This window comes from Hippichthys cyanospilos, chromosome 5, assembly GCF_059441005.1.
Source record: "Hippichthys cyanospilos isolate Australia breed blue-spotted pipefish chromosome 5, RoL_Hcya_1.0, whole genome shotgun sequence".
NCBI classification, from domain to species: domain Eukaryota; kingdom Metazoa; phylum Chordata; class Actinopteri; order Syngnathiformes; family Syngnathidae; genus Hippichthys; species Hippichthys cyanospilos.
Genome location: NC_142373.1, coordinates 21739499 through 21766208, shown reverse-complemented (window position 1 = coordinate 21766208; position 26710 = coordinate 21739499). Strand labels below are relative to the sequence as shown.

The 26710-nt window shown below is 46.7% G+C and overlaps 1 protein-coding gene across 3 annotated transcripts in view; it reads left to right on the top strand.

The window, feature by feature from the left end:
- Positions 1 to 26710, top strand: part of bcor (BCL6 corepressor) — a 43120-nt gene that overhangs the window by 3894 nt on the left and 12516 nt on the right. For 2 of the 3 annotated variants that reach the window (XM_088415222.1, XM_088415224.1), the window contains exons 2-9: positions 12382 to 12463; positions 12590 to 15694; positions 18664 to 18720; positions 19231 to 19405; positions 20250 to 20528; positions 22299 to 22568; positions 25128 to 25438; positions 26412 to 26696. In XM_088415222.1, the coding sequence (XP_088271348.1) occupies positions 12461 to 12463; positions 12590 to 15694; positions 18664 to 18720; positions 19231 to 19405; positions 20250 to 20528; positions 22299 to 22568; positions 25128 to 25438; positions 26412 to 26696 (4485 nt within the window). In that variant the 5' untranslated portion in view covers positions 12382 to 12460. The remainder of the gene's footprint in view (positions 1 to 12381; positions 12464 to 12589; positions 15695 to 18663; positions 18721 to 19230; positions 19406 to 20249; positions 20529 to 22298; positions 22569 to 25127; positions 25439 to 26411; positions 26697 to 26710) is intronic. The other variant, XM_088415223.1, reaches the window with a different exon arrangement.

The following is a 26710-nucleotide window of genomic DNA, read 5'->3' as shown; positions in this document are numbered from 1 at the left end:
ATTTATAGTGCGACTGTCATTTTCCACTGCGCGGCCAGTGCGGGGGCTGATGTGTTTTCCAGGTGTTGGAACAAGGGGGTCTGAGGAGGAGGAGGGCGGGGATTGACTTGCCGGCACGTCACATGACCTAAGACTTCCTCAGAAACATTGCGTCACGGGTGTGTCTTTATTTGTCGAAGGAAATGCGCGCTTTCCAGGTGATTCGCGCCCTCCCCCTCGCAGCTAAAATAGCTTCATTATGCACTAATTCAATTAGCACAACTGACTTCTATTAATTATAAAAATGCAATCACGCGTCTGAGCCTTATCTTTCCACATTAATTCAAATGAGCAAATTTTCAGTCGGCTGAGGGGGGCCACACACTGGGAATGTTTTTATTTTTATGTAAATCAGACAATGGTTTGTGTTTTTCAAAAGAGACGCACCAAGTGAACGTGCGGAATCGCCGTGCCGCTGTTTAGCGACAACTGTGCTCACCCCCCATTTTAAAGCAATTAACCTTCTGTTTGTCCGCTTTTCTAATCTGGAATCAATAAGGGCCACGCACGGAATAGCTCCCCCTGATTGAGCACATCAATAAAAGCACGCGGGCGCTTTGGCAGCGCTCTGCAAGTAAGGCGGAGGGGGGGGGGGGGGGATTAATAAAATCCGAAAAAGGACGGTGTTGTGTTTCATGTCTCTAGTCAGAGACGCGGGTTCTTTTTTTCCGTTGTCACGCCTGGCTGGAAGACAACAGGCTCGCCGCTGCCGAGGCGGCCTGCGTGTGAACAAAAGCCGAGGAGAGATCGGTTTTCCAGGCGCCGCTGCGCGGCTCCCGGAGGAGACGTCACGGTTTGATTGAAGCTATGCTCCGTGCCGGCCTCCCGGGACCTCGCCATGAAACGGGAGAGCGGACGCCCCCCCCCCCCCCGCCTCTTCCTCCTCCTCCCCCCTTCCCTCCCTCCCTCGCCCGCTCTTTTCTCGCCTGGCTCCACAAAGCTTTTTGTTTCGACGCGGTCTGGAGCGCTCGGAGCGCTTCCCCGCAGAGATGTGACGGCTGCCGCTCCTCCCCCTGCCCCCCTTCTGCGGGGGGCCGAGCGAGACCAGTGAGGCCCCCCGGGATCCAGACGGGCCTCTCACGTGATGGCACGTGTACTTGCGGTCCTCGCTCGCACGCGCTTCTCTCTGAGACATTTTCTCTTGGGCGCACGGATGGCTTTACAAGATCACATAGCGAAATTACGCTTGCTGGTCTGAAGTGTCCTTTCTCCGGATAGTCGGAGCATTGATTGGGCGCACAGACAAGCCTCTCGGTCCCTTTGCAAGCTCGTCTTGGTCGGGCCTAGTTTTAATTTTAGCAGCAGGAGCCTCGGGCATTCATATTCCTGACGTAATCCTGCCTGTGCACAATGGAGCGTTGGCCACAAGCCCACAGTCTGCGCACAGCAGGAATGTGTATCGCCTCGTTGAATATTTCCACCTGACTTGGCCGGCGTGCAAAGCTCCCACCGACTTAACAGTATGAGCCTTCTTTCCACCACGCAGTACGGTTTGGTTCATTTCGACAATTTCTTATGTTTTCAAAATGCTAAAACAAGTTTGATCTGTGCTGTACAAATTCCAACTCTCCACCGCATGAACTGAGGTCTGCAATTAAAAAGAAAACGATTTCGTGTCGCATTCATGTAGTGTGTTTTGCCTTCATTAAACATGTTCAAAGCCGCTCAACAAATGCTATATGGCTGCTTGACTTCGCGGTGACCTCGGTTCAAGAGCATATTTTTAACCAAGACATCGATACCTGAAACCGTCCAAGTAGCCCCTTGATCCCATGTGTTTGCCGTGTCTAATACTGTGGTGAATCAAATGCAGAGAACAAATTTTGTGTATGTTTGGTGTAACCGAAAAAAAAAAAAAAGATGATTCTCCGTCTTCTTCATATTCATAGTCGTCTTCAAAAACATTTAGGACTCGCTACTACTGCACCCATTGGAGTTGGGTCTCTATGGGGCCAATTTATACAAGGCCGTTTTACCTGAAAACTGATAAAAACATTGCAAATTATATGTTTTTTTAACATTTGGTATGCCTGGCATGCATGTTGATGCTTTTGCACTTGGGTTTTACTAGGTTAAGTGTTGTATAAATACATTTCAGTATTACCCACTACCTCAAAAGTGCTGTTTGTAAACAGGCTGAAATAGTCAAACTGTTACATTACTGAACATTCAAAAGATGTTGCAGCTCTCTTAGGGTACATTTTATATATGTTGTGTGATTTATGCATAGCAGCTATTGCCTTGTTTCGCTAAGTGTTCACTGTAAAATGCTGTCCATCTTGGACAGAACTCTACACACCAAAGCCGAGTACAGGACTTCAAGCATTTATGGTTAAAATTCATTTTTTTACACATTGTTACACAATTGCACATTTCCTTTTCAAAATAATTGAAAAAGACTTATTTGATTATGTAAATTAGCCGGCGGTGTTTTCCCAGGTTCGAGTAGTCGCTTGGATATTTTGATTTATTTCGCACGTCATTGGCTCATTTGAGTCCCAGCGCATGATTTTATACATCAGGAAGTGTTTTTCCTCCCTTGCCTCATTCCTTCTCTACTTTCACCCCTCTCCGGAAGAAAAATCTGATGCGCTCGGGGCGGGGGGAATCAAAGCATTTATCTGGCAACATAGTAGCGGCGGGTCCACACCGCGTGGCTCAGTGTCTCTTCAGAGTTTGCAAGCTAGCAATGATATTACTGCTCGTTTCGCATGTGTTCGTGCAGAACAGCTTGGCTTTTACATCATACACTCGTCAGGAGCTTTTGGACATTGGACTGCGAATTTACAACCATTTTATCCGCAATCTTCGCCTCATTCCTGAGCTACGGGGAACACCCGACACTTAGCAGTCAATCCGGCCGACCGTGTAGTGTTCGCAGGTAGCATAGAGGCTGTAACCAAAGTCGGGAGAAACCCGTCGGGCTGAGAGCTAGGCTGAAGTTAACACTGCACCGGTTCTCTCTACCCGGCATTTTCCTCACTATTACTACCACTCACTAGTCATTGGCAAACAAAATGGATAAGTTTCGACTTCGGGTTACACAACACAAGAAACTCATTGACTGCAATGGCATGTTAGTCACAGAAACATAGCTATACATATAAGAACAAATACATATAGGACAGTGCTGTTGAACTAGTTAGATGCTACTCAGTGACTCCCTTAAGACAAAGGGCAGAGGACTGTGTATTTACTTGTACTTGAGGGGTTGCATGGGTCGGTGGTAGAGTGGTCGTCTCCCAGCTGAGAGGCTGTGGGTTCGATCCCCCGACTATGTCGACGTGTCCTTGAGCAAGATACGGAAGCCCCAGTTGCCCCTGATGCTGTGTCAGTAGGTAAATGACTAGTTAGTGTAAAGAGTTTTGAATGCCCAAGGTATAATAACACAATATAAGTAAAAGCCCAAGTCCATTTGTACTTGACGTAAAAATAATCGCTGATTAATCGACTATTGAAATAATGTTTAGTGACAGCCTTAATTCTCCTGTAGTATCTCTTGTATCTTTAGTGTTTGTGCATTATTATAGTAATTGCTTTCCTTTGGATGGTATGTAATTTTGCACTGAAACTTGATTAGAAGAAAATCACAATTAAGAGAAATCACAATAGATGTTAGAAAAATTGCAATACAATCTTTTCTTAAAATCAGTCATGACAGACCATTTGCTGTGTTAATCCTGTTCTATAACTCATTTTAGACTATTTCTGTCACAAAAAAATTAAGCGGCTGGATTTGGTTCCGTTTGCCCTTGACACAACAGAATAAGTAAAGATTCAAGAGTTTTATTGTAATATGCATAGTAACACTAGACAATGAAATTCTTATTCTGTTCACTTTTCTGAGGAGACTTTCCATAGACATTACGCACAATAGAGCAAATAAAGTAGACAAAAGAAGGTAATAAAAATAATAATCATTGATTCAGTACAGTTTCAGTCAAACAAGTTTAGACACTTCCTTCAAATGTGGTTGGAAGTACCAGTATAAGCTGGGGATGTGCAAGCACCAGTAAGAAGTACCGGCATCTTGCCAATACCTGGCCTTATTTCAACATATTGGTACTCGTGATGGCATCTGATTCTAGTGTAGCTCTTTTGTAACTCTTTTACGATCACATATTAAAAGTTAGAATTTTGAAGAATACAAATTTCCCATTAATACAATTTTTTTTAGGAGAAATGCAATATCTGAATATACGGACTTTCTTAAAAAAGGCATTGTTTGTTTTTTGGGGTTTTTTTTTTGGGGGGGGGGGGGGGGGGGGGTATACCAAAAGTATTAATGGTACTTGGTATCAGTGACTCAAAGTTGAGAGTGATCTGTCTGGGGAAAAAAATGAAAAAAAAACATCCGTAGTTGCAAATGCTCATTATCCAACACATTGATTCTCAACCACAGTGCCATTGTGCACTAGTGTGCTGTGAGAGCTCATTGGGGTTCCATGGGAAATTTTACAATCTCTCTTAATTTTGTCTAAAAAAATTATGTATTCACAACTATATCTTTGTTGAATGGTCCATGCCAAGAATGTACTGTATCATGATTGGCAGAACAATTAAATGTCAATATACTTTGAACCTGTGCATCCATTAGTTGCCATTTATAAACCAGAAAAAGTTACAGCTACGTACATGCAAGGAACAGATTTGTAGTAAATGAAACAGGCCCAGGTTTCACTCTAGTTGGTAAACTAAACACTACTCTTACGCTACTGTATATACCCAAGATGGTACTACTGTAAACTCTGCACTATGTCTCTTAAATCTGCCTCATCCGTATGTCACTCTGAGCACATGGCAGTTCCACCCCCAGTTCCCCTTAGCCTGGGTGATGTCATCAGTGCTAACGCTCCACTGATATTCATATAGCGCAATTTACCAATATAGGCTACCAATATTTAAAGCTACTATTTAAACAAAAGCATTCATCGTAAAGGGGGCGGAGTGGTCTCTAGATGGGGCGGTAATGGGTAGGTCCTTTTAAGCACTGCGCGCTTTAATTAAGAGCATCCAGCATGAAAGCAGTGGCAGCGTATTCAAAGCAAAGTCAAGAAAGCTCCGGTAAAATGCTGCCCGACTCTTGCCTTGCGCATCCCCATTACAATCGGGCCCTTTGGTGACATAAAGAGCCATTTAGTTCCCATTTGGCTCGCGATGAATAGAGGCAGTTCAGCGGCCGCCGCCCAGGCCCCAGTGTCAGCATGGGAGGGAAGGGGAGTGGAGGGAGGGGGCGGCAGAATCACAATGTCGCCGTTGTTGACGGCAGAGAAGAGGCGAGGGAGGGGGATGGCGGTGCTGAACCGTACAGCGACTTGAATGCGTCTGTGCAGCGGGCCTGGAGGACGTGGGGGCCCCTTGTTTACAGCGTGCTCGCTAATAATGTGACAGCTGAGGAGGCGCCGCCGGCTCCCTTTCGGCTCTGCGAGGATCTGTCTCACTTCCAGCCATGTGTGATTTTTTTTTTTTTTTTTTGCCAACGTACAACGGAAACTCCCGTCAAGTAGCCCAAAAATGGTACACTTTCTGGAAAAGTGTTTCTCAGAAGTCAAACAAAACGTGCATTTGAAACTAGCATCACGCGTGAAGCAAATATTGTAACCTTCAACTCATTGAATGGGTTAGGTTTTGGCTTTGTCATTTACTTTTGTCTTACTTGATGCCACCTCAGATATGCTACCAGTGATGTCAAAGGATGATGGATGATCACCAAAGAACCAGGAAAATTGGAAGTCTAAACAGCTGGCATTATAGGACAAGTCCCCCAATAATAAAATTCAATAAATATGAATCCAATTTGCTAGTTTTTTGCCATTCAAATGTTTATGTAAAATAGCATGTAACACAGGCGCCAGTGCTAATGACCAGGGATGGGTGAGTACTGATATCGGGTATCATAATACTGACCTTATTTATGGTATGGGGTTTTCATGGAGGCTGCCAATATCAGCAATCTGACAACAGCGTAAGTCCTTCACGGCAGTGCTCTTCAGGTATAATATGGCGGTCGTTTGACACATCATCTGCATCAGAAAGAAAACTCTTTGTTCAAAATCTTTTTTGTCATTTTGCCTTTTCCCTGTAAGATGACTTGGTGTACCTCATCTGCAGAAAAAAATGCTATTAGGCTCATTGCTGATTTGCCTGTATACTGTAAAAACCCGGAACCCAAAAACGGATGGATGAAAATCTGTGTCATAATTGCGGCGTGAACAAAGAATCACGACACAGCGGGGAACACTAAATTCATAGCAAGGTGAACGTGCACCTTTTTTTGCGCAGCCCTTACAGGAGGATAGACACGGGGAGGAGGGGGAGTTGGAAGCGGAGGGGGGTGATCAATCGGACCATTTGGCACACGTCAGGCTGATGATCAATAACAATTAAAGGCGGCCACGCGTCCTTTTATGGCGCCAAGGTGTTAATGTTGTCGACAGGAGCGCGCACGCTAAGTGTGCCTTTCTCCTCTGTGCGCTCATTTGAGCGTTTTAGCGTGTGTATGTGTGTGTGCGCGTGTGTATGTGTGCGCGTGTGTGTGCTCGCAGAAAATCCTGTCACACGCACATACGCGGCAATGGCGAGACGAGGCCTCTGATTTGTGTGTGAGCGTGCACACCGTTTAATCCCTGTTTATCCCCCGCACACCCTCCTCTCCTCCGAGCCTCCCACCCCCGTCGCTGTGGAGATTATCCTGCGTCACACTGTGCCCCCCCACCCCCCCAGAGCTGATCGCGGCTCTGCGCTCCAGCGCGCTTGGCAGGACTCCAGGGACACGAAAAAAAAAAAGAGGGGGGGGGGGGGGGGGGGGGGCGAGAGGGCGCCGTCACCATCCTGACACACCAGACCCACATTTCCCCCCTTCCACGCACCTGCAGAATAGCAGATGAATCAAATCTGTCTTTTACTTTTTGTGCCTAATTTTCCTCGAGTGACCATAAAAGCACTTTGGCGAAGTTGTTTGTGCGCCACGTCCTATAGCTGCTGCCCTCCACCCCCCTCTTTGCCCCCTCGACCACAACGCAGGGAATTAGGAGGCCTCCGCCCAGGAGGAAATGATGAGCGGCGCCGTTGTTTGTTCCGGTGATGGAGGTCACGGGGAGTTCAAGTCGGTGCTGTCACAGGCAGGAAATCAGTGGGATGAGGCAGGGGAAGCGTTAGTCCGCTCTGCTCCTCTCACCCAGCCCCCCCTCCTTTTTTTTTTTTTTTTTTTTTAATATATGACCTATTCTTTTCAAAAAGCGGTCAATACTGAACTCCAGAGCAGCTCGGGTAAAAAACACCCGGTGGTTTTTCTGTTTAATGGCGCGCGTCGGGGCTTCGCTGCTGCGGTCTGCTTTATAAACGCAGCACGACCGCTGCACCCCCTCGCCCCACTACCTCTACCCCCCCTCCTCTTTCAGCCTGTCTGCCTGCCTGCTGCCGGGCCGGCCTGTGTGATGGATTGGACGGCCGTCGGGAGTTGTTTGTTGCCAGGGACGTGCGTCGACACACTGCCCCCCCCCCCTTCCCCCACTTCTGCCTCATCCCAACTCATTCCACGTGCAGTATGTCAACATGGCGTAGGAGAAAATCAAATTATTGGTTTAGTCTGGGTAAAATCGGATTTTGAAGACGGTGTAATATTCATGCCATAGTCGGCGTTGCCATGTTGCTTTCATGATTCAATGCAAATGGATGAACAAACTTGCCATTTTCAGGGTTGTTCTGAAAAGTGTTTTTTTTTTTTTTTTAAATACGAGGATTCCGCCCTCTATAGATTATATGTAACTGAAATTTCGCATTCGAAGTTCAACTTTGTAAAATACATGGTTCTCAGTTAATGCAATTCTGACAGTGGTTTCAGGCCTATTGCACTAATTTGTGCAGTGGCGTAATAATATTCGGCAAATGGCACGACTGTATGGTTAATATGATTAAATGATTAGTTATTGATTAATTTGATAAGCAATTAATTGATGATTGATCAGTGTATATCTACTTGTTTTGTACTTATAGTTTCAATTCTTTTACTATGAATATTTTCTCTTACGAGTCCTGTGTTAGAATAACTAACTCTCGAAACTTTTGGCTTTTTAAAGAATTCGGAAATGGAAAAATGTTTTGTTATATCTGCATGCAAACGGTACTTCCTTGATATAATGTGACCGTTCGTCATGAACGCAATTGCAGCTGAAATGTCACCGATTGTTGTGTGTTTACATTAAACGATAACACGATCATTTTCAAATATGTACTGTACATTCTGAGACTTTTGTTTTTCCAGATGCGCAAAGAGGTTTTTGCATTACAGATCAATAATCAATACTAATCAGATGGCACATGAAAAGCTTTGCAAATGTAGCATCTGCTTTCATTGATCGTGTAATTTGATATTCAAGCAAAGCATGAAACTATGAATGTAAGTAAATGAAAGTTTGTGTGGATACAATAAACTGGGTCCTTAAGTCTCAACTGTATTTAAGACAGGATTCATCTTGCAAGTATCGTCGAAGAATCAAGCGGTGCGTGTGTTAGACGGACATTTACCGTCGTATAAATGCCGACTAATTATTCTAATGTTAGCAAAGTATGATGCGCCCATTTTCCTGAGCCGTCGGCTCAGCCCATAATGACGGCGGATAATGGAGCGGCGCTTCATCCCACTGTGCGCAATTTGTGCACGCAATGAGGCTGCAATGAGGGATTGGCGGAAATGCCTCGGCCACAAGCACGTTTCGGAAGCGCATACATTGGTGCCCGCGTTTTTGCCAAATTGGTGATGTAGTCACTGTCTGCAGCAAATGGTTGTTAAAGACATTTTTAAACAATGCCAGTATTCGCCACGTGAAACCTTTAATGTAAACATCAGACTATATGCGCAAGTGAACACTCATGTCTGATTCAGGCTTTGTTTTTTTTTTGGGGGGGGGGCAAAGTAAACACACCTACATTTGCCAAGCAATTAATAAAGATGCACTGCTGCGCTTGCTCCTTATTAGACGCAATGTGTCATGGCATTCGACATGTTGTGTGTGTGTGTGTGTGTGTGTGTGTGTGTGTGTGTGTGTGTAGGTGTGCGTGTGTGTGTGTGTGGTGTGTGGTGTGTGGTGTGTGGCTGCTTACTCAGTCAGGAGGCGCACAGGCGGCAGGGGAGAGATGGTACAGCGTAACCTTTCAGCTGAGATGTTGAAACAGTTTTTCCTATAAAGAGCATTAATCTGATCCATATGCTAAAACTGTAAAATAGCAATATTGCAACCATTTATTTCAACTGCCATGCTGCTGTACAAATATACAAATTGTATTCATATATATTGATATAAGGCGGCTTGGTGGCGCAGTGGTTAGCACATTCTCCTCACAGTTCAAGGACTCAAATCCATATAGCTCCAGCCTTCCTGTGTGCAGTTTGCATGTTCTCCTCAAGCCCGCGCGGGTTCTTTCCGGGCACTTCGGCTTCCTCCCACATTCCAAAAATACAGTATGCATGGCAGGTGTATTGGATATAATAAATTGTCCTTAGGTGTGATTGGGTGCGTGAATGGTTGTTAGTTTCTGTGTGCCCCGCAATTGGTTGGCTGCCAGTTCAGGGTGACCCCCGCATAGTGCCCAAACTCAGCTGGGATAAGCACCAGCAAGCCTGCGACCCTTGTGAAGATAAGCCACTATAGAAAATGGATGAACGGAAAATTTGTATAAAGCACATAAATAGTTTTAAGTTGTACAAGCAACTTTCAAGCAACCACATCAGGACTTAGTTGTTTTTTACCAAACGTGTGGTCATGTGGCTAAATTGCACAAGAAATACAATGAAAGGTTCTGTTGTCTCAGCATATGCTAACCCATTGACGATTGCGATATCATACCGGGCATCCTTGACGGGGACATAAAGTATGTAACACTTTGGTTGCGATGAGCTGAATTTCTGATTATATGGGTATTATCAGTAGACAGCGAAGTGTGAGAAAACAATCCAGGATTTAATTGTTTGGAAGTTCCCTGAGCTTTGCATTTGCAACATTTACATTTGGCCGACTTGTGACACGACATGGTCTTTGAGGCATTCTTTTCCTGAAAATGGCAATTGTTTTCTAAATTGTACAACCTTCCGGTTTAATTGGCGCAATTCCTGTGTTTGTTTCTTAGTAAAATTTGTTTTTATATTTTTATTTCCAGTTGGGTGCATGCATGTGTTCGCACAATAGCCAAAACCTTTTCACACCCTCATCCCCCTACATTTCACCACACTGTCGTTTTAAGTTGCGCGTTTGTCTGTCAAGGCAGCATGCCGTCAAATGTCTACATTCCTATAAGAGGCTTATTTTTTGTTATCTTGTTCAGTCTCATTGAGCGCAGATTGCTTTTTCAATGCCAGATGAGCTGCTGTGGTGGTGTTGTGTGTGTGTGTGTGTGTGTGCGTGCGTGCGTGCGTGCATGCGTGTGTGTGTGTGAGAGAGACAGGAAGCAGGAGTGACGCACTTGCACGTGCATGCGCTTTCTGCGCCTCTGCACGCACACCGTTTCAGTTCTGTCATATGCGGATGTTGTCGAGGCAGGCCTGCTTGCTTCAGTTGGGAGGTGGTGTGTGTGTGTGTGTGTGTGTGGGGGGGGGGGGGGGGGGGCACACTGGGACAGGGAGGAACCGTGATGAGGGGCCCGCAGCAGCCTGATTAATGGGCCTCGGGTCACGGCAATAAAAGTGGCGTGCCAGCGAGGCTCGGCGTCGTTCCTCTGGGATGATAGAGGAGAGCGCTTTCTCTGCTGCTCTCAGCACTGCTGAGCACGGCAAGGCTTCGCTCTTTACTATTTAAAGGCTCTTCCCTCCCCCCACGCTCCGGCCTCCCACTACCTTCCTGCGCCAGCTCCCCTTATTAGGGCTGCCTCACAAAAAAACTGACCTCATAAGGAGACAACATTCACGTAAATGTGGCCAAGCGCCTAAGCTAGTGATTGTAAGTCGCCATTTTCCCATCTTGGCTTTTTAAATCACTGCTAACTTATGCTGTATCAATTTTAGCATCCCACTAAACTTTTGTGTTGCAAAATTATGGCCCAAGTCAACAAAAAGCATTATCTTCCATAATATGATATCGGGACGTCGGACAAAATTGGGATAATTTTCCGACCATGGAAGGGGAATGGGAAGAAAATTTGGCTTGCTTGTTTTCTTTAAAAAGCACGCATCAAGCTAGTGTTCATATCTGACAAAGCTTCTCGAGCAAACTAGGTTTTGTGTTAGAGTTTTGCCTCACTAAAAATCTTTTATAACCAACAGGACAATCTAGCATTTCCGATAACATCAAATGCAGGCCATAGTGTATGGAGTAGCCGGGGCACAGACCCACTTGCCACATTCATTTCACTCAATCAAATTTCTGGTTTTATGATTAGCAGTGAAAAAAATTACCCCAAAAGGGCCAAAGTAAAAGTAAATTCCAAGATGTTGGTAGCAAACAAAATAAAATTGTTGAATTTTGTGTTGCTTAAAATCTTTTGTCCAGACGGTCATCATAACCCACCAGATAAAATTCTTGGATTTAATGTAAAAGGTCAATTACAATTTACTTAACTATCCAAATGAATAATTGCAACATCAATTTAACACAGCAATTAATAAAGGATTAATAAGTAATTTCACGTACAGTCAAATTTCCTTTTCACCCATACACAAGCTTAAACAATCTTTCATCAGCTCTATTCATTTTTTTTTTTTTGCTCACCGTATTCTCACAACAAATGAGCACTGAGTTCTGTTTGCATGCTCTGCTTTTACACGTGCACATTGGCCGAGCTGTGTTACAGTGTCAACGGGCGGTAAATGGTCTCCCGCCGAATCGGTCTCTGATGTATAATTTGGCCTTCCTCGGTGGGCTGAGGCAGCCCAGAGCGTGGGTCAGAGGAGACAGCAAAAGCCAGTGTGTGGGGAACGTTTCTGAATGGCGGCAGCTTCGAAATGTGCGTCTCACCTACTGGGGTGGTCAGGATAGGGACGATGGGAAGGGGTGCATGGTGGATGTGTTTTTTGGTGTTGAGTGTTCCTGACTAACGGCAGAGGATGTGAACTCATGGCTCTCAACTGTGCTGCGCTTGGTCCCAAAAAAGAAAAGTTGTATGATTGCTACCGCCTTTGCAGCAAGCAACAACCAAAGAATTAATGCCCCAATTGTGTGTGATTTCTAAGAAATATGAAGTGATTATGATCATTGTTTGGCTCTTATTCCCCAGTGATTAAAGAATAATGGCGCTTTGACGTCGGGAATTCCATAAGCGGATATGTTTCAAGAACATGGGCAGTTGGAGTACAACGGGCTTTTTGTAGCCGAGCCAAGACACTTAGTGCTAAATGCTTGCTCGTCTCCACAGGGTTACTTCTGTTCGTGATGTCGATGCTGAGACACAAACCAATCTGGAACTAAGTCAAGAGAGCCACATCACACTAAACATGGTAAGTCTTAATTTATTCTTTCCTCTCCCTTTCATGACTTAACTCTGGGCGGTAGACTGAGACATTTATGCTCTTCTAAAAAACCTCTTATATTTTGTTCACTGTTTTTTGGGGTTTGTTTTGCAGGTGGATGCAAGGTTGACACCCCTGGCAGCGATGGGGCTGGACCGAGGCACCCTTATTCACGATAGTCTTCGCCTCCATGGCGGCGTTGTGTATCCAGGAATCAGAACCTTGCAGACAGAGAAGACTAGAGAAGCAGCCGTTCTCCCGTTGGGTTACAACCGGGATGGGCTACCTGAGCTTGTCTACAAGCCCGATGGCTCTCTGGACAGTCGTAAAGCCACTAATGGATACCTGGGCCTATATAAGGGCATCCCTCCTAATCTCCACAAACCAGTGCTAATTCCTGGAGCGGAGGGTTTAGGTTTGGATAGACGGCTGCCACCAGGGGAAAAAGCGCCCGAAATGAGCTTAGGCAGCACTGGCAGTAGCTACCTCCGTCTGCCGTGGCTCAACCCTTACCCAGAAGCGAGCATGTATCCCTTCATGGACTCCTCCAAATATGCCGCTCTGAACATGTATAAAGCGTCGTTGCTCAGCCAACCCAACCCCTACCTTCCTCAGCATCTGGCATACCCTTCTCTTTGTGCACCCCAAGGTGGAAATGTAAACCCTGTTGCAGTCACCTCTGCTGCTGAAAGGCTCTACTATATGCCCACATATCCACCTCCTACTATGTCTTCTCCGCTGGTGGCACCCCAAATGAGGATTCCTCCTGTCTCAGTGGCCCCCACATCACTTGTGCACTGCCAGGAAAAAGGCCTTGGTGTTGCTCCTCCATTTGTACAGCAGCTTCACCATACCTCCCCTCACCCTCCACATCACCCTTCTGCTATTGACAGGGAGCGATCACCCAACAGGAGCAGTCGACCAAGCAGACCTCCCTCGAGGACTGGCAGCAGTGGAAGCAATAACACCAGTAATACAAGCACGAGTGTTGCCAGTGGTGGAAATAATAGCCTGCCTACTGACTCCTCACCTCATACATCCTCTCGTCTCTCCCAAACTCTCATCGACAGTTCACTAGATTTACAAAGGCCAGTCGCAAGGATGGGACAACCGGCTGTCTCCTCTGCTTCAAATACTTCGTCTGCCACACAGCCTATTTCTCATCTGTTATCTGTCGGCAGCATGGCGTCAGAGCATCAGGCATCCCCTGCCAGACCACGCCCAAGGGATGGGGCGCCAGGTGCTGAAAGGAGGCCCAGCAGGTCACCCTCAAAGCCCAATTTTGACAGGAATGCTCACCAACCTCAAGCAACCAAAGAATCGACAGAGAAGCCCTTGGATTTATCTGGACGAATACTGGAGTTTGGACTTCCTAATGGTTTCCCGATTAAGATGGACACAATCGCTCAAGGTGCACGATTTGGACTTCCCCCTGGTGGAGAAATCCTAAAAGAAAACCTACCCCTCTCCCCCTCTTCCCACTCTCACTCTGTGGTAAACAGCACTTCTGCAAAGGTCTCAGAGAGACCAGAGATGATCAGCACTTTACACTCCTCCTGGGTAGTCCCCAGCCGGTCCCCCTCGCAAACTCAGCACGCCGCAGGTTTATCCCCATCCCCCAGACCGAATGCAGATCTGGGATCTTCACAGGCCAAAGGCTCCTCCCCCTCTGTCATCAAACACAAGAATCTGGAAAGAGTGCTCCCTCAGCCACGTAACTCATCCTGTCCGAGGATAAGTGAGCCCAACTCTGTTTCACTGGAATCAACTCTTGTCACATCCAGGGGTCTTTCTCCAAAATCAAATGGCGATTGGGCGAAACATAGCCCTCTTCAATCAGAGCATGTGCAAGTCTTGGGCCACCACAGAGAGGGAGTAGAGAAGTCCTCCCAGAATGTCAAACGAGCAGAAACAATTCCAGAAGTGTCACCCTACAAAAGGCCGTTGTTGGAGAACGGTCACCCAGCTGGCCCCCTTTACCTTCCTCAAAGTGATGCTTACCTGACCCACAGTTTGGCTTATGCCAACAGATATCTGCACTACCCCATCCCTGACAGCATGGCACTTCACTCCCTGCCAATTGCAGGGAAAGGTCCAGTCTACCCACACCCAGTGTTGCTGGGCAGCAATAGCCTTTACCCATCCCACTTGGCAGCCAAACCCCCTTTACCCTACCACAACCTAACACCTGCTTCAGGAGGGGAGTATCTTGCTTATAACTCACAGGAGATGTCCCATCCACTAATGCAGCCTCACTCTGATAATAAGCTGTCAGAAAGAGGTGATAGCAGCCTGAAACCACGGGGACACGAAAAATCCAGGGGCTCTTTTGAAGACAGGGAGAAGAACATGAGCAAGGAGATGAGAGATGGGAGCCAAATAAAGTCTGATAAAGAAGCAATAGCACATGGACAAAGTGGCAGTCAAACTAAAACATCGTCCCCGTCTGTAGCGTTCAAAGAAAAGATTGAATGCATTGACCTTGTCCACTCTGACACTGATGCAGAGTCCACTCCAGCAGCCCATAAACGATCCTCTGGTGAATCCTCAGCTTTTGACCAAAATGAACATCACCATAGCAACCAAAATACAACTAGACTGGAGCATGAGCCAAAATTTCACCTTTCCCATCCTTATCCTATACTCTCCGGACACAGCCCAACACAAAAACCCCATCCGACAGACAGGCAGCAGGAAACTACCTATGGAAAGCCAAAGGTCGTTCAGGACGCAGGCGGTCCTGGAGCGCCACCTAGCACATCCCCAAATTATCCAGGGAAGCCGTGCTCTGAAGAACAAGAAGAAGACTCCGCAGAAGAACAGTGCACCAGCCCGGAGCCTGCGGACGACGACCAGAGCACCTTGCGTTGCGCCCGTACGTCCGGTGAGCGCAGCTCTGGAAAGGACAAAGAGGCACGGGACAGCAGAGCTCCTCACTTCACTTCAAATTGCACGGTCATGGCCAAAGAAGTGAACCGTGCATCTTTGACGTGTAGAGAAACTGAAAACGAAGACAGTGTTGTGGACCTCGGAGAGTCTCAAGGAGAAGGTGATGATGAGGATGACGAAGATTCCCAAAACTCCAAAGGCTCTCGCCGTTCCAGTCTGGCCAAGAGAATTGCCAACTCGTCAGGCTATGTCGGCGACCGCTTTAAATGTGTCACCACCGAGCTGTATGCTGACTCCAGCAAACTGAGCCGTGAGCAGAGAGCTCTGCAGGTAAGGCCAATTTGCATTTACATGTGCTTGTATATGTGTATGTACAGTGCAGCATAGGCTGCGCAAAGTGATCTTTGCAGCCCAAACATGTCCATCATATAGTGGAACTCCTCAGGGTGAACTTTACTGGTTTCCTCTCATCTAGTAAGGGAACCAATCCTTGAGGGGCAAACCTGTCCGCTATTCACACAAATATTTTAACCATTGTTAATAAAAAATAAATAAATAAAAAAAATTAAAATGTATAAAATATACAATTCTTATTTTTAATGATGGAGTAATGCAGAGATGATTGGTACTTCATAGTTGCAATGATTAATCAGCAACTAATTGATAATCAGTGGAGGCCTAAAATTGTTAAAATTCTCAGAATTTCAGATTTCCAACAGCATCTATAATCTCTGGATTATTTAGTCCTTTATGAAAGAAGTCTGATTATCATTGTATTAAATCAAAACTGGATATTCACAAACATTTGCTTTTACTATGCACAACCATTATTAGTACTTTAGCCTAATTTGTGACATACTGTAACTGACCAAAAACCTATTGTTGGTTATTTTTCTCTGCACTGCCAATTTTAGTAAATATTCTGTTTATTTGTTTTTCTTTTTTTAAATAAAGGGATGTAAAATAAAATATTTCTCTAAAAATCATACTCATTGGTTATGCGACAAAATAAACAACTTTGTTTTCGGTTATTCAAATAATCATTACTTGCAGCCCGAGTACCAATAGATGAGGCTCACATATCTAGTTAATATTTGTAATTGCTGCACAAGTGTAAAAAGAAATTAATCTCTGTTGAAAAAACACCGCAGGCTAACACTGATAGTAAAAGATGTGTGGACGCTGTGGAGTCTTTCTGCTTTGCAGTCCGCTAACTTGACCTAACTTCTCCAACGTATATTCTTTTTGTCTTTTCCCATTCTTTTGAACCCTAAATTTTTGTGCAACTTGAGTAGCGTATTTATCCGCAATTGTATGTTGGACTTTAGAGGTTCCGCTGTACTTCAAAACACCGGAATAAGACCGGCAAGCTCTTTATTCCCATGCCAAAATTCCCAGAACTCTCTCTGGAACACATCTTGCATGTGACTGGCATACTGCTTTTCCAGCACAGCGCAAGACTAATCCCCTTGCCGTCATGCTACTGTCCTGGCAACAGGCTTGACCTTCCCTCTCCTTTTTAGTTTATCACCGTCTTAGTCAGCGCGCGCAAGGCCAGTCGACGCCCTTTATCAGCGATGGCGGTTCAAAGGTTAACCAGGCCTGCCATGTCTGTATGTTGATTAGCGAGCAGGCGTTTGCTAAAGGTTATTCTCTGCGCATCCAAACGCGCTTGTCCTTGTGCGAGCGCCCCAGGGCGAGAACGTGTGTTTGGCGCCACGTCGTTTTTCCCGAGCATGACTGCGGCCAGGCCTCGCAGCGCATAACTGCCGCCGGCTATGCTTAACCCCAAGGTGAGGGGCAGTGGAGGGCTTGTCGTGCGTGCTTAAGCGCGAGCAGCTGCCCTCGCTGGGTTTTCCTGTTTGTCTGTGCGCTCCCCCACCTCACGTGTTTCTAGCCGCCAACCCGCTGTGCTGCCCCGTTTGCCTGGTTGCCGTCCAAGGTCTCCCATAATTCTCCTGTGCCCCTTTTGGCTAAAAAGAGCCCTCACCTACTCACTTACCCCTTCTTTCTCTCACTCGCCACACATCAAATTACGTCTACATAAATCACACAAGGGGTGGGAACCTTTTTCCTATCTTGGGTAAAATTGCGTGAGGGCCATTTTTCATGTAAAAACTCACCAAAAGGTTTTCATTCCAATGAAAATGTGCAGTTGTTAGGCATTTCTATCAACAGTCCAACCAGGAACAAAAATCCATGCCCAAAAAAAGACTGAAAGACATTTTGGTTCGATCGGTCATTTGAAGATCCTCTGGCCATTTCCAAAGGTCTTTCAAAAACCTATCCGCCCTCAATATTTTGTCGGATTGCTACCGAATTCGAAGAGCATGTGCCAAGCAAATAGATGTAAAGTTATTGCAATTTGTTTGGGCGTCACCCATGAGAAAAGAAATTGGCCATAAAAGAGCACTTATATGTCAGTTGCACAAGGTCAAAGCATGACCAAACTTGGTATACCTGTGTGTGATGAGGACCCCACCCTAGAGACATTAATTGGCACCCCGCTGACCAAATTTTATAGCCACAATCATGCTGTTCCTGAAGGTCTGATTTTCCTGTGTTTGGTGCTCTCAAATTGTTTGCACTTCCTGCGCTTGTGGGTTGAAGTACTTGTTCATCTCTGCCCATGACTTTAATTTGTATTTAGAATTGCATGACAAAGCTGTAATCAAATGCTCTTGCGGGCCCACAACCCATAGGTTCCACAACCTCATATAAGGAGGGCTCTTGACATTTGTTGCTCATATACACACATTTCAGCTACTGTTTTGTGTGTGTTTTTTTGTGTTTTTTTTTTTTCCCCTTCACTTGTCATGCGGTTCGCATCCATGCGCCAACATTCCGCATAATAAAAAGCCAACAAACCCTATGCTTTGTTATCCACTGGCGCAGAGGCAGATTCGTTAATGTGTCCCAAATGTCTGTCTGTGTTGTTGAAGGCATCCTCGTGAACTGTGGTTTTGTCTGTGTCATGCTTGTCAATGCGCAGCTGCGGCACAAAGCTATCAAACACTCAATTTCTGGAAGTGTGATAATTGAATTTGTTTAGCGGAAACAAAAGGCTAATGCCTAGTTACTATCAAATTTTTCCATTATGTCTATGAACCAACATCTTGTTCGGAAATGATTTGATAGTTTTGTGCTGACCTGTTGAGTTGCTGTTTTTTTTGTTTTGTTTTCGTCATTTTGTGGGGCTGCCATGTGAATGTGTCAAACAGCGGCGAAACCTTTACAATATACACAAAATGAATTGATGGACAGTTATATTGAGCCCACCCCCCATTCTAATTGCTTAGATGGAAGTCATATCACGAGAGGGGAGTAATATAAGTCAACCTGCAGCTAACTGGGAGGTCAGTTCTTTACATTTCTTATCACATCTGCCTCTGATGGCCTCTGTCTCCTTGTTGTATACTCTGTGTCGCTGCGCACGCCTCCTTTTTCGCACTGCCTTTTTCCCCACCACCTTTTCCCGCTCCTCTTCCTATCCGCCTCGGGCCTTAGATGTATGTTGCCTAGCCATGTTTGTATTCCAGGAAGGGAAGATGTACCAGGATTTTAAGGCCCAGTGCGCATGGACTCACAGCGGCTGCAGTAGTCTAACCTTTATCTTATTGCTTGTCCCCACCCCCTTTTTTGTCTTGTGTGTCGGTTTAAATTCTTGGCGTTTTCTTTGAATTGCAAAAAAATATGTTGAAAAGTGTAATTTTTTTTTCTAATGCACATTTATTTTTGCATTTTAGCTTTTGAGGCCAGATTGAGGCTTAAGAGAGAAGAGTGTGTATTCCTCGACCAGACGACGAGTGGTTTTCATGGGATTTCTCTGCATTTCTCCTTGTTTGTGTGTGTATGTGCATGCACAGCGGGCGATGATGCGGTTCTCAGAGCTGGAACTGAAGGAGAAGGAGGGCGGCGGCTGTGGCGGCGGCGGTGTGTGCGTGTCTGCCCCGGCAGCGGGACGAGAGCTGGCAGACAGCCAACACAGAGACCGAGCGCTGGAACTCGGCCAATACGCCACCCGGCAGGGGGAGAGGGAGGGTGAGCACTCACACACGCGCACCATGTATGCACGCGCACACACATCAGCATGCTATAAATGAGGACTCACGGAGTGACACACAAACAATAAGCGCGCTGGTGTGCACATACGGCAAACGCTGTGGCGAGCGAGACCGGGTCACTCTAAAAAAAGACATGCGCTTCCTCTGTCGGCGCAGACGCTCTTGCACAAGCATGAGCGAGCCGGAGGGGCGCGAGGGGGGAGTTTTATTTTCAAGAAGCCTTTTGTGCTTATCTGCACGCGGGGATATGATCGAGAGGGAGGGAGGTTGAGGATCGAGAGATTGTGCGAGAGTGAAAGCAGTGTGTGAGGGGGGTGAAAGCGGACGGGAGAGCGCAACAGAGAGAGGGACGGAAAGGGGGGGGGTAGATAGGTTGGCGTGGAGCCCAGCTGCGTGTTGGAGCGAGGCCGCGGCTGACGTGTGAGCCTAATTATGGCATGGAGAGGGAATCTGGGAGCGAGAGGGAGGAAGGGGGTTAGAGTCACGCTCTATGTGAGAAGGGCGTGGTGCGGTCATGCCGTGGGGGAGGACAGAGGACTTGGGGTGGGGGTGGGGGGGTACACAGGATGTTGTCTTGCCTCCTTGGAAGTGTTGGCGTCGACACTGAACCATCAAGCTGCTGGCTTGGCTGACATCAGATTAAAAAGTCTTTACCCCATCAAAGTTTTACTGCCCGTCTTTAAAGTGGAATAAAAGCTGCCTGCTTCTTAACTAGCGTCTTCTCACTGACACCGCCTCCCACCAACACCACCCGTTGTTTTTAGGCTTCTTTTATCTCTAATCGCTAACTCCCCGCTTCCCATTTTCCCCTCCGTGCTCAGGTGTTCTGCTGGCATACGGCAATAATCGCGTCCCAGTCCTTCAGAGGTGCGCTGCCCAGAGAGAGTCCGCCAACCTCGGCGACAACGCTCGTAGGCTGGGGCTGGATTCTATAGGGTGTCCCCCTAACTCAGCTGCGAGAGAGTCTCTTGAGGAGGTGCCTGGTCATGACATTGGCGCCAGCAGGAAGCGCCTGCACCTTCTCAAGGTGGAGCAGGACTCTGAGCAAGAGGAAGAAGAGAGGATGTTCCATCCTCAGAAAAGAGCCAGGATGTCTGCTGGTGAGAAATTTTAATTCTGCGGCGCCACCCACACATACTGTGCTCTTGTTCGTCAATTCTTCACTTGCACGTCTTTTGGATTCCCCTCTTGCTGCCTCACTAATAGAAGTTCCCCAAATCCACCGTAAAGTTAAACGACGTTACTCTGTAACAACCCCCAGCCCCCTTCATCACCCCCACCCTTCACCGCCCTGGTGTTCACGCTTTGCGGCAGCCAGTAACGCCAAGTGTTTAATCTCGTCTTTGAGACTGAGCCTGAGCGCTGAGCGAGGGAGAGGGGACAGCCGTTCTCTCTCTCCTCTTTCGGTATCGTTCCTCTGCGCCGCTTGCTCACCACCACCTCCCTTTTCAAAGCTGCTCTTTTTTTCTCTTTTCATCTCCCCTGATCTGTTTGGATCTCCTTTTTGTCTCCCCCCTCCGGCATGCGGTACCATGTTCTCCCCCGGCAAAAGCTGACGAGTCAACTTTGTGTAGCATGTGAATTTTTGTCTCTTTAGTATTTCATTTACTTCTCGCTAAACTCTAAGGCACGAATCCTTTTTTTTCTTCTTCTTTTTATTGTGCCTGGGGCCATGCCATTTCTCAATTAATGGTGTTATCTTCATTAACATCAATTTCATCTAAAACATTTGATAACCGATGCATCGTTTGGAACCTTTTAATTTCCAGTCTAACAATAAAGAATATTCTATGATTTCTGCAGTCTGTTAAGAAAGTATACATATTACGCTTTAAAAAATAAAATCAAAATAAGACATTTGTAAACATCAACGGTACTTTAGAAAACAACAATATAAATGCTTCTCTTTTTTTTTTTTTGCTTTTAGGCACCAAAACAACTAAATTGTAATCAGTGTGCGGGGAAAAGTGATCTTCAAGTTAAAATGTGGCGAAAATAATTATTTGTCACCACATAACATGTCGTTTAACCCAAAACAGCCTCATACATTTAGATCAAACTTTGAGCCCCTAGCATTGATCTGTAACTACCGTCACTTCTTCTTGTATGATATTGCTAACCAAATAAACAGCAATTACCGGTTACTTAAAAAAAAGATAACGTTTTGTTCCATTCTTCCATTGATTGAAGGAATAATCGACTCACTATCAAAAATGTTCAACACCGACAGCCCTGGAATCTTATAAGATTTACATTTTGATTGATACCTTGAGAAATCTTTTGAAAATAAGTTTAGGTACTTCATTTGGTGCGTGAGATTTTAACAGATTCTGCAGGTGTCAGCAAATTTTAAGCTCTCTAGCTCAACTAATGCTTTAGTTTTTCCATTTAAAAAAAAAAATATTTTCAAATTAAGAGTAAATCAATTGGAACGTGGAGTAATTTGTTGCTCAATTGTCATAGGGTGGCATACGTGGCATGTCTATTTCGTTTTCTTTTTCATGTATGTTATTGGGATTTTGACAAAAAAAATCATGGGTACGTCAATGATAACAGGTTCAGAACACTTGAGATGAAATGTTATGAAAATATCTTATTAAGGCTGTTGTAGCCAAATAATTAAGGTTGTCCATTAACACGATCAAATATTTGAAAAAGAGGAAAATAGAGATGCAAGCAATGAAGGCATTGCCGCCACTTGGGGGTCACAGGTCATAGTCCAGGGGTTTTCCATCCTTGCTAAGTATGGTACTGTAGTCATAATGAATACAATTTTAATTCCCAAACTATTTCCTCCCTGCTTCGTACTTGCCTCCTAAGTGTCATTTCATGAACTTTACTGTAGACTTGACAAGACTTCTTTTTCGCAGATGAGCACGAGCAGACCAGTGCTGACGAGGATGCTGAGGATGAGGAAGACGACGAGGTGCGGAAGCTTAAAGTCTGCATCGAGTTGAAGGGGCTGCGGCTTAGCAAGCCTGCCCAGGGGGGCGCCTCTCCCGACCGCCCTCAGATCAAACAGGAGCAGCCGTGGCCTCGCTTGCTTAGCCCGGCACAGACCCAGCGAGAGCGTGACGAGCGAGCGCTGGCGCAGAGAGCCGAAATCAACAGGAAGTGGGGCTGTGAAAGACTGCTCAACGGTGAGTGCGCACCGCGCGCCACGTCGCTCGAGTTCAGCCAGGGTAACGGAAATCTATCTTTGGCTTTCGCTTTCTTGTTGAGCCGCCTGTCTAGAGGGGGATTTCCCAGGAGCCTTTTTGGAAGCAGGCGGAGGAAATGAGGTAGAGGATACTTCCTTCTGCCAAGGGGAAAAAGCTGCGAATCAGAAATGGGAGCTAGGGGACACAAATCTAAAATGCCACCCTCCCCTTGTGATTTGAGCTTTTTTTGTTCCACGGCCCTACAGCGTGCTCTGTGACGGCGACGAAAATGTGCACGAGAGAAGTGGCTGCTTGAGATATGCGTGGGCAGGTGTAGTGTGACTAATGTGTGATAATTCTCCCCCCACCCCCACCCAAAGACCGGTCGCAGGGAAAAAGGCGCGCGTGTGTGTGTGTATGTGTGTCAGGGGGACTGGAGCGGGGGGCTAACTTATTAAAACCATGCGCTCCCTTCTTCGCGTGCCCAGACTGAAGCGGAGGGACGAGCATGGCGAAGAGAAAAATAAAAGAGCAGGCGGGAGATGAAAGAAAGTGAATAAATCAGAGAAGATTTGGGTTTTATGTTCCCTGCAGAAACCACAGGCCTTGATTGGCCACTGATTTCTTTTCATTATTTTTTTTCTTCTTTCCTGCTTTCACCTTTTCAGATAACGTCACCTTGGCAACAGCCCTGCAACGATGATTTTTTTCCCCCCCTCGACTTTTACCTTGTGTCTTTCTGAGCTGCAGTTTGTCCTTTTTTTTTCTCCAATGTGCCTTATGTGGACAAAAGTATTGGGACAGCCTTCAAATGACTGAAACAATTGGCTCCCACTGAATCTTAATTCTTAACTATCAGACATTTTGAACAATCGCATGCTTACAACTTTAGCAGGAACAGTGTGGGAAAGGCCCTTCTCTGTAAAATCCAGGAAGACATGCTTGGGTGAATTTGGTGTGTGTGTGTGGGGGGGGGGGGGCTTCATCTTCAAACATTTTGGAGGAACTATAACACTATAGCCATTTAAACCGACAGCGACCCATCTTGTCAGATCCTTAACAGTATGCCTCTGGGTTATTGCTGTAAACATTTTCACACGGTGACATCGCATCTCGCAATAAGACCATTAAATGTGTCAGTGACAATTGGGGAGTGTTAAACTTCACACAGCGTGATTGCAGCATTGTGTTTCGGAATACCCTAACACACAGGTGCTGTCCCGTCTATGTAGCAGATCGCCCCCACAATTCTTTGCTGCCCTTTTGCAAAACAAGTGGAACAAAATTGCTTTTACAAGCATTGTGAAAGTGGTGATAGTTTTAAAGGCGAACCCAACTCTATATTTGTGCAATTTTCACCTCCTCTCTAAACCACAGTTTCTGATCACATGATTGGAATCAGAGCACATCATTTTTAAAATTGGGGAAATATTTGTCGTTGTAATTGGTGTAGATTGCTTAATTTAAACCACTGCTTCGGCATAGTTTTGTACAAAAAAAGATAATTTGAAGGCTCTAAGCTGTCCTTAATTCATTGTTCAGTTATACAGTTCAACTCTGAATTGGCAGACACTTCAAAATCAGGTGACCCTGACTCGAGCGGGGGGAAAAAATGTGAGCGGAACACCCCTAGTCCAAATGGCTCTTGAGTCTGTCTGTTTTACGAGCATGTTAATAGAATGCCGCATACAAATCCTCAGTTTAAATCTAAAAGGTGAAGAATGGGTTTGGAGCACATACCGTAATTAGTCACTTTTCAGCAGTGGGGAAAAAATGGTTGTGGGACAAAATCTTGAAACTAGACATGTAAACAAGCAAACAAAAGTGAAAAGACTCAATAAATTATGTGTTTGAACATTAGATTTTTTCGCGTGAGTGAATTAGTGACAATTAGCACTCTGAATCTTCTTTCTACCAATTGTTGGTTAGGATAGCCAAGCCAGAAAGTCCCAGCTGCCCATTCTTTACGAATGCTATGACAAAATTGGATCTTAATGCCAATAAGCTGGCATCAAGTGATGTTACTAGAGTAGCAGCAGCCTTGTTTGGTTTGTCAAGCAGCCTAATCAGTATGTGGGGGCTGGCTCATATGAATGCAGGAGCGTAGCACAAGGTCATAGCCCCCCCCCCCCGCCCATGATTTAAAGGCGTTTTCATTCTGAAAATTGTAACGTAATACGGATCAAACCACAACCGGTGTTCACTTTGCCTCACGCAAAATGCTTCACAAACAATCCTCCAGAGGAAACGGGGTTCCATTTAGCCCTTAAATACCATTTTGACCTTGTGGTTTTCGAGGACCCTGCGTTTTTCTTCTCGGAAAGTGGTGTATTTGCACAACTTGAAGCCGCTCTGCGTTTAAGATATCCGTGCTGCAGTGCGCGTGTCTCTATAGGAGGGGGGGCAGTATTTTCTTCCTGATCGAGCAGGCGTGCGGCGCTCGTAGACAGCTCTCAGCGCTCATTAATAAACCAGCAGAGGGTGAGAGATGGCCTTGCAATACCTTCCCGCCTTTCCACACACTAATGCCGTTTCCCTCCCCCTCTTCCTCTCCCACAGGAGTCGGTGCACCTCCCCTTCACCCCGGCGGCCGACTGAAGGACAGAGTGCACCCTCCGGGCCCCTTCTCAGGTGACCGTGGCCTCAAGGAGCCTCGGCGCGGTCCTCCCTCCCCGGGCACCGAGTCCTTGCTGGGAGATGCCCCTCCCCTCAAGCTGCGTCGTCATAGCGACACGGACAAGCCCAAGGGCAAGCGGCCGTGCAAGACCAAACACACCAGCCAGCGGGAACGCGAAAGGAGGAAAGAGGCTGCACCTAACAGCCCCGGCCAGCATTTCCCGGCTGATCTGGTAACAGCCGAGAATGACAAGGTGAGCAACCTTGTTTGCCTGTCTGTGCGTTTCCTTGTGGGGACGGAGCGGAAGAAAGCATGTTTACTATGTTTAGAGGGCGGGCGTCACGCCCCCCCCCCCCCCCCCCCCCATCCCCACCCATGCCCTCGGCGCCTCCTTTTAGAGCGCCTGCGTGCGTGTCGTCTCGGCGCTTAATTGTCAAGCGCGCCTCGTCCGCCCCGTTGTGGCGCCCCGACGTGTGCAAAGGGTGCGTGTCGGTGAGCATTCCTGACATAACAACAAAACCCCGGAGCAATTATACAGCGGCGCTGAACACGAGGCCCGCTCGCGTTCTCTCCCTCCCTCCCTCCCTCACTTGTGCGGCGAGGAATGTAGCAGCCACGGTCGAGCGCATGAACTTCAAATGAGGGGGGAGGAAAAAAAAAACCCAGCACGGGGGAAAATTGCGGGGGGAAAAAAGGCGAGTTGTTTTCCGCTCGCGCCGCTCTCTTCCCCTGCTCCTCCTCAGCCTGACAGCTGCTCCGACATGAAATTCCACTGAGAGGGCAACACACACACACACACACACACACACACACACACACACACACACACACGAGGCAGGCAACTGCCTCTCGCTTGGCGCTCACAGGCCTGTTGGTTTAGTGGTTCAAGGAAAAGTGGCGTGCCAGCCTGTAGCGTCAGTGCAGAGGCGTCGCGTGCACGTGTGACACATTGCGTGTCTTCTTGACATAAAAACAACACAGATGTTGTACATTAAGGCCTTGCACATGCAGACACAACAGCACCATTGTGGGGGATAAATATGTAATAAACGGCACACTTTTCAGAATAAAACATTTATTTCTCAATTGACTGTTGATCTGTGTGTGTGTGTGTGTGTTCATGTCCACCTGGATGCCTGTGTGTTTGTGTGTCATCGTCATTAACACTTTCTCTCTCTCTCTCTCTCTCTCGCTTTCTCTCTGTCTCTCTCGCTTTCTCTCTACAGCTGAGTGAGCAACATGAGGCTCAGAGGAAGCGAGCTGCCTCTCCTAATCATTATCCCTGCTCACCAGTCAAGCCCTGCTCCCCCGCCGTGCTCTGTCCGCCCCCGTCGCAGCCCCAGGCCAACGGTCGAGCGGGCGCCGTCCCGCCAGAGGTCGTCGGAGCTCACCGGATGCCCGCCGCTGATGCCCCAGTGGTGCGGCCCATCCCGCCCGAAGCCCGCCGGCTGATCGTGAACAAGAATGCCGGCGAGACGCTCCTCCAGAGAGCAGCGCGTCTGGGCTACGAGGTAATGGAATGGGG